The sequence below is a fragment of the Triticum dicoccoides genome, chromosome 5B (assembly GCF_002162155.2).
Source record: "Triticum dicoccoides isolate Atlit2015 ecotype Zavitan chromosome 5B, WEW_v2.0, whole genome shotgun sequence".
In the NCBI taxonomy this organism is placed as follows: Eukaryota; Viridiplantae; Streptophyta; class Magnoliopsida; order Poales; family Poaceae; genus Triticum; species Triticum dicoccoides.
In genome coordinates, this window is record NC_041389.1 from 563,032,700 (window position 1) to 563,039,190 (window position 6,491).

Here is a 6,491-nt window from a genome sequence, read left to right on the forward strand (position 1 = left end):
ATTCAAAATTCTAAAAATACAAATAATATATCAAAAAATTAAGAAAAATAAAACTAATTCAATTCAAAATGTTAAAAATACAAATAATATATCAAAAAATTCAGAAAAATAAAACTAATTCAATTCAATATGTTAAAAACACAAATATTATATCAAAAAATTCAGAAAAATAAAACTAATTCAATTCAAAATTCTAAAAATACAAATAATATATCAAAAAATTAAGAAAAATAAAACTAATTCAATTCAAAATGTTAAAAATACAAATAATATATCAAAAAATTCAGAAAAATAAAACTAATTCAATTCAAAATTGTATACGCCTAGGCAGGAGTATGACTAAATCACTCCAAATTTCATGTATCATCAGTGGTATCTTGAATCATTCGAAAATGGACACCAAACACATCACGGGTAATATAATTCACATGATCCATTCAACAAAGTTTGGTACAATAAATTATTACACATCATTTCTTCCGTTGTGTCCCTGCTTGCTTACGGTTGTGCCGTATCCATGGAGCATCCTCATCATTTAACTTAATGCTTGGGTCGGTGTTCACTTTGAAGGGCGGAATTTCAGCAAACATATTATAATCTTCTGACATGTCTGTCTTGTCCTCCACTCCCACGATGTTTCTTTTCCCTGAAAGAACAATGTGGCGCTTTGGATCATCGCATGATGTACTGATCGTTTTCTTATCTTTCCGTTTCCTCGGTTTGCTACTCATGTCCTTCACATAGAAAACCTGAGCGACATCTTTCGCTAGGACGAATGGTTCGTCAAGGTAACCAAGATTGTTGAAATCCACCATTGTCATTCCATATTGTTGGTCCACCTTTACCCCACCTCCTGTTAGCTTGAACCATTTGCACTGGAACAAAGAGACCTTAAAGGAGGGTCCATAGTCAAGTTCCCATATCTCCTCTATGTAACCATAATATGTGACCTTTTGCCCATTCTCGGTTGCTGCATCAAAGCGGACACCACTGTTTTGGTTGGTGCTCTTTTTATCTTGGGCGATCGTGTAAAATGTATTCCCATTTATCTCGTACCCTTGGAAAGTCGTTATAGTCGAAGATGGTGTCTTGGCCAACATGTATAGCTGATCTACAACATCATTGTCATTCATTAAATGTTTTCTCAACCAACTGCCGAAAGTCTCCATGTGGGCCTTCCTAATCCAGGATTCAGGCTTCCCCGGGTTGTCCGAGCGTAAAATATTCTTGTCTTTCTCAAAGTACGGAGCCACCAAGCTGGAATTGGTCAGTACAGTGTGGTGTGCTTCAGTCAGAGAATGGTCGTCCATACATGTCGTTGATTTCCTTCCGATCGTGCCTTTTCCACTTAGTCTCCCCTCATGCCGCGATCGAGGAAGACCAATCGGCTTAAGGTCAGGAACAAAGTCAATACAAAACTCAATTACCTCCTCATTTCCATAGCCCTTGGTGATTCTTCCTTCTGGCCTAGCACGGTTACGAAAATATTTCTTTAATACTCCCATGAACCTCTCGAAGGGGAACATATTGTGTAGAAATACAGGACCGAGAATGAAAATCTCTTCGACTAGGTGAACCAAGAGGTGCGTCATAATATTGAAGAAGGATGGCGGGAACACCAACTCGAAACTGACAAGACATTGGATCACATCATTCTGTAACCGTGGTAGATCTTCTGGATTGATTACCTTCTGAGAGATTGCATTGAGGAATGCACATAGCTTCACAGTGGCTACTCGAACATTTTCCGGCAGGAGCCCCCTCAAAGCAATCGGAAGCAATTGCGTCATAATCACGTGGCAGTCGTGAGACTTCAGGTTTTGGAACTTTTTCTCCGCCATGTTTATTATTCCCTTTATATTGGACGAGAATCCAGACGGGACCTTCATACTGCTCAGGCATTCAAAAAAGATGACCTTCTCTTCTTTGGTCAGAGCGTAGCTGGCACGACCTTGAAACCATTCCGGATGCCGGTCATCAGGGTCTTTCAAACGTTGCTGGTCCTGCCGTGCTTCCTTTGTATCATTTGTCTTCCCATACACGCCCAAGAAGCTTAGGAGGTTCACGCAAATATTCTTCGTAACGTGCATCACGTTGATTGCAGAGCGGACATCTAGGACTTTCCAATATTCTAGCTCCCAGAATATAGATTTCTTCTTCCACATGGCTGCGTGCCCGTCAGCTCCCTTCGGAACTGATTGTCCGCCAGGACCCTTTCCAAAGATGACTTTCAAATCCTTGACCATATCAAATACCTCAGCACCAGTGCGTTCCGCAGGCTTCGGCCGGTGATCTGCCTTGCCGTTGTAATGCTTGCCTTTCTTTCTTACTGGATGAATTTTCGGAAGAAATCGACGATGCCCAAGGTACACGTTCTTCTTACAATTTGGCAAATGTACACTTTCAGTCTCATGTAAGCAGTGCGTGCATGTATTGTATCCCTTATTTGACAGTCCCGAAAGGTTACTAAGAGCAGGCCAATCGTTGATGGTTACGAAAAGCAACGCTCGTAGGTCAAATTCCTCTTGTTTGTGCTCATCCCACACACGGACACCACCCCACAGCTGTAAAAGTTCATCAACTAATGGCCTTAGGTACACATCGATGTCGTTGCCGGGTTGCTTCGGACCTTGGATGAGCACTGGCATCATAATGAACTTCCGCTTCATGCACAACCAAGGAGGAAGGTTGTAGATGCATAGAGTCACGGGCCAGGTGCTATGGCTGGAGCTCTGCTCGCCAAAAGGATTCATGCCATCCGTACTTAGAGCAAATCTTATGTTCCTTGCGTCAGCTGCAAAATCTTTGAACCATCTGTCGATCTTTCTCCATTGCGTTCCATCTGCGGTGTGTCTCAACTCCCCGTCCGACTTACGGTCCTCTTTGTGCCATCGCAACAACTTGTCATGCTCTTTGTTCCTGAACAGACGTTTCAACCGTGGTATTATAGGAGCATACCACATCACCTTGGCGGGAACCCTCTTCCTGGGTTTCTGGCCCTCAACATCGTCACCAGGGTCATCGCCTCTGATCTTATAACGCAATGCAGTGCATACCGGGCATTCATTCAAATTCTCGTATTCACCGCGGTAGAGGATGCAGTCGTTGATGCATGCATGTATCTTCAGAACCTCTAAACCTAGAGGGCAGACAACCTTCTTTGCTTCGTACGTACTGGCGGGCAACTCGTTATCCTTTGGAAACATATTCTTCAACATTTTCAGCAAGTTTTCAAATGCCGAGTCAGCTACACCTGCCTCTGCCTTCCATTTCAGCAAATCCAGTGTGCAGCCCAGCTTTTTCAGACCATCATCGCATCCGGGGTACAGCGCCTTTCTGTGATCCTCTAACATGCGATCCAAATTCTCCCTCTCCTTTTCAGTTTCGCAGCGTCTCCGTGCATTAGCAATGGTCCGACCAAGATCATCAACGGGATCATCACGTGCCTCTTCTTCACCTTCCCCTTCACCTTCAGCATCCTCCATGAAAGTATCACCGAAATGAGCAAGATAGCTTTCATCGATGAAATCATCCCCTTCTTCATCTTCTTCCATTATAACCCCTCTTTCTCCATGCTTGGTCCAACAATTATAGCTTGGCATGAAACCGTGCCTAAGCAGATGCATGTGAACATCTCTTGAGGAAGAGTAACCCTTATGATTCTTACAGATAACACATGGACAGATAACAAAACCCCCCTGCTTGTTCGCATTAGCCACTACGAGGAAATCTTTCAAACCCGTAGTGAACTCGCCGGAGAGTCGGTTACCGTACATCCATTGCCGATTCATCTGCATTATTATAATATAAAATATATAATTAACCATCATGCATTTGTTAAACTAACTAGCTACAAACAATATAAATTAAACAATGAACTGCACACATGCATATTTTATCAATGACACATCAAAGGTTCATCAAGTTGCTAACCGCGATCGAGGAGTGTGGCTCCAACACTTCATGTCATGTTTGTTTCATGCTCTTGGGGCATTTCATCAAACACCTTATGTGCATAAGAGGAACCAAAAGCAAACCTACACCCACTTGTGAAGAGAATGGCTCCAAATGGCTAAGTGTTGGCTGCTGGATGGGTATATATAGGGGAGGGGCTTTAGTTGCGGTTGGCCTGGCAAACCGTGACTAAAGGTGCCCGAAGGCCTTTAGTCGCGGTTGTCCTCGCCAACCGCGACTAAAGACCCTCACGTGCGCCAGCTGGCCACCGAGCGCCCTGGGCCCAGGCCTTTGGTCGCGGTTCACCTCCAGAACCGCGACTAAAGGTCCCATTAGTCGCGGTTCCTACAGCTTCGCGACTTATGGGGCTGGACGGAAGCCTGTTTTTCCACCAGTGCCAGTAAGATACCTCCACGCGTCTCCACAGCCGGTAAGTAGGCAAAGCCATCAAGGGATGGCCCTAAACATTGCATTACCACGAATTGATCTACAATCTTAAGCTTAGTCTCTTGCAAGCACACTAGGTTAACTCTTAGCGACGAAAGAAACTCCCTAATTACCTTCCTCTTGGCCGGGTTGTTCAACCCTCTCACGTTCCAGCAAATGATCCCGGGGTTGTGATCCATAACAAGGAACCAACAACACCCATGCCCCACGGCATGCTCAATGCACACCGATCACCACCTCAATCTCACGTGACAGCTCATCATTGTTGGGGACGCATTTGCCAAACAATTCCGCTATGACCCTCACATGCTGCTCCCTTAAGGGGGAATCAAACAGCTCTTGGAGTTCCTTGACTGCCTCGTCGTCCACAGCCATATCTTCCGGGACTAGACCAAGTGCTCGCAGCAACACACCCTCCAACTTGTTGGACTTGGTGGTGTTCGTCCCAGCAGATCTCTTGCTGGATCTTGCTGTTCGCTTGGGTGTAAACGGTTCGGCCTCCGGTCAGAGCGCTGACACCTCGTGTAGGAGTGGTGGCGCCAACTTTTTGACGATGCTGGAACAGAACCTCTTCAACCGCACGTAGGCCAATGTTTCCTGGGCAGCAATCCCTTCTGCCGAATCGACCAACATCAGGCTTGAGATGGAATCAACCGGATTTGCTGTTAAATCCAGTGGATTATCACCTTCGGTCTGCAGCGGGATCGCACTCTGGATGTGGCGATCGACGTTGCATGGGGATTCCTCATCCACCAACCGGTGGGTGCATGGATCACCTCCGTGCGTCCCATCACTCCAATCCCCTCTGATCTTCGGTCCCGTGCCTCCTCCGTTGGCCTTATTTCCTTGTTCACCACCATCCTACATGGCCCCACATGCACTGCCTCTTGGGATCCGGGTATTTCTTGTCTTCTTCCACTGGGATCCGTGTGCATCAACGCGATTGGCTCCGTGCCAAGGCCGACAGGGCTTCCACCAGCCGGTCGGGCATCTATCTTGGGAGCCGTGTCATCTCTATCCATAGGGCATCGAGCTCCCTCCTGCAGCATGCTTTCCTCACGTGGCGCCAAAACCGAGACCCCAATAGGTGATTGGCTGTCTTCGATGATAGCGCGCTCTTTTGATGTGTCCACCTGAGCCTGGACCCTTTCAATTGGCTGGTTTGATTCTTCCACAACCGGATCACAGACCGCATCAGAAGCCACAGCTGGCACCACCACAACGGGCGGGGCGACCTCTCTCTGAACCTCAGGCCCCACAGATCCCCAGCGCGTGGGACAAGTCAGCTGCCTTGCTGCAACACCGCCGATGGCTGGGCTTCCTCCATTTGAATTCCTTCTTGAAGCGGACTGGGGCCCCTCCTGCATGGTCAAGCGGTCAAAAGCCGAGACCCTGATGGATAGTCTGTCGCAGACAGGCGGTGTGGGCCCCGCAGTAGATCCTCCCTTCGAGGCAAGCATCGGCGGAAGGCGCCAATTGCCGCCGGCCAAAGAACGAGCCATAGACGCCACGCCGCCGTGAGCCCTTTTGGCGGCGGCCCCGACTCCATCGCATCCCGCACACCGAACCTCCATGGTCGGCTCCGTTATGCAAATTTTAGTACAATACCAATTATGAGGTTTATATCATTATGTCCATAACAGTGTGTCAAATAAATGTGGATTAGGTTCAAGTGGAGGCAATATGTGGTGCATGTCAAAGGTATACTACTAATCCAAACTTGATCTAGTTTGGACTAGTAGTACTTTCGATGTGCACCACATGTTGCCTCCACCTAAATCTAATCCGCCAGCACAAGCTATGTAATCATCATCGTAGTCATTACCATCAACAATAGTTATTTAATCATCATAGTCATAGTGTAGCACATCATAATCTTCAAACTCATACTCCCTCCGTTCCGAATTACTTGTCGCACGTATGGATGTATCTAGATGTATTTTAGTTCTAGATACATCCATTTTAGCGACGAGTAATTTGGAACGGAGGGAGTACTAGCTAGCTAATCACCACCAACACTGACTGCGGTAGCTATCTAATCACCACCAACACTAGCTAATAATAATCATCATAGTCATTACCATCAACAC

The 6,491-nt window shown here is 46.4% G+C and overlaps 1 protein-coding gene across 1 annotated transcript; it reads right to left on the reverse strand.

Moving 5' to 3' along the window:
• Positions 1–515: 515 nt before the first annotated feature.
• Positions 516–3,776, reverse strand: LOC119313096 (the record flags this gene model as incomplete). Its single annotated transcript, XM_037588907.1, has 3 exons — positions 2,112–3,776; positions 1,743–1,997; positions 516–1,490 (listed from the first exon to the last, which is right to left on the reverse strand). Coding segments are annotated over exons 1-3 (2,895 nt in total), but the record flags the coding sequence as incomplete, so codon positions are not given.
• Between the last annotated feature and the right edge of the window lie 2,715 nt (positions 3,777–6,491).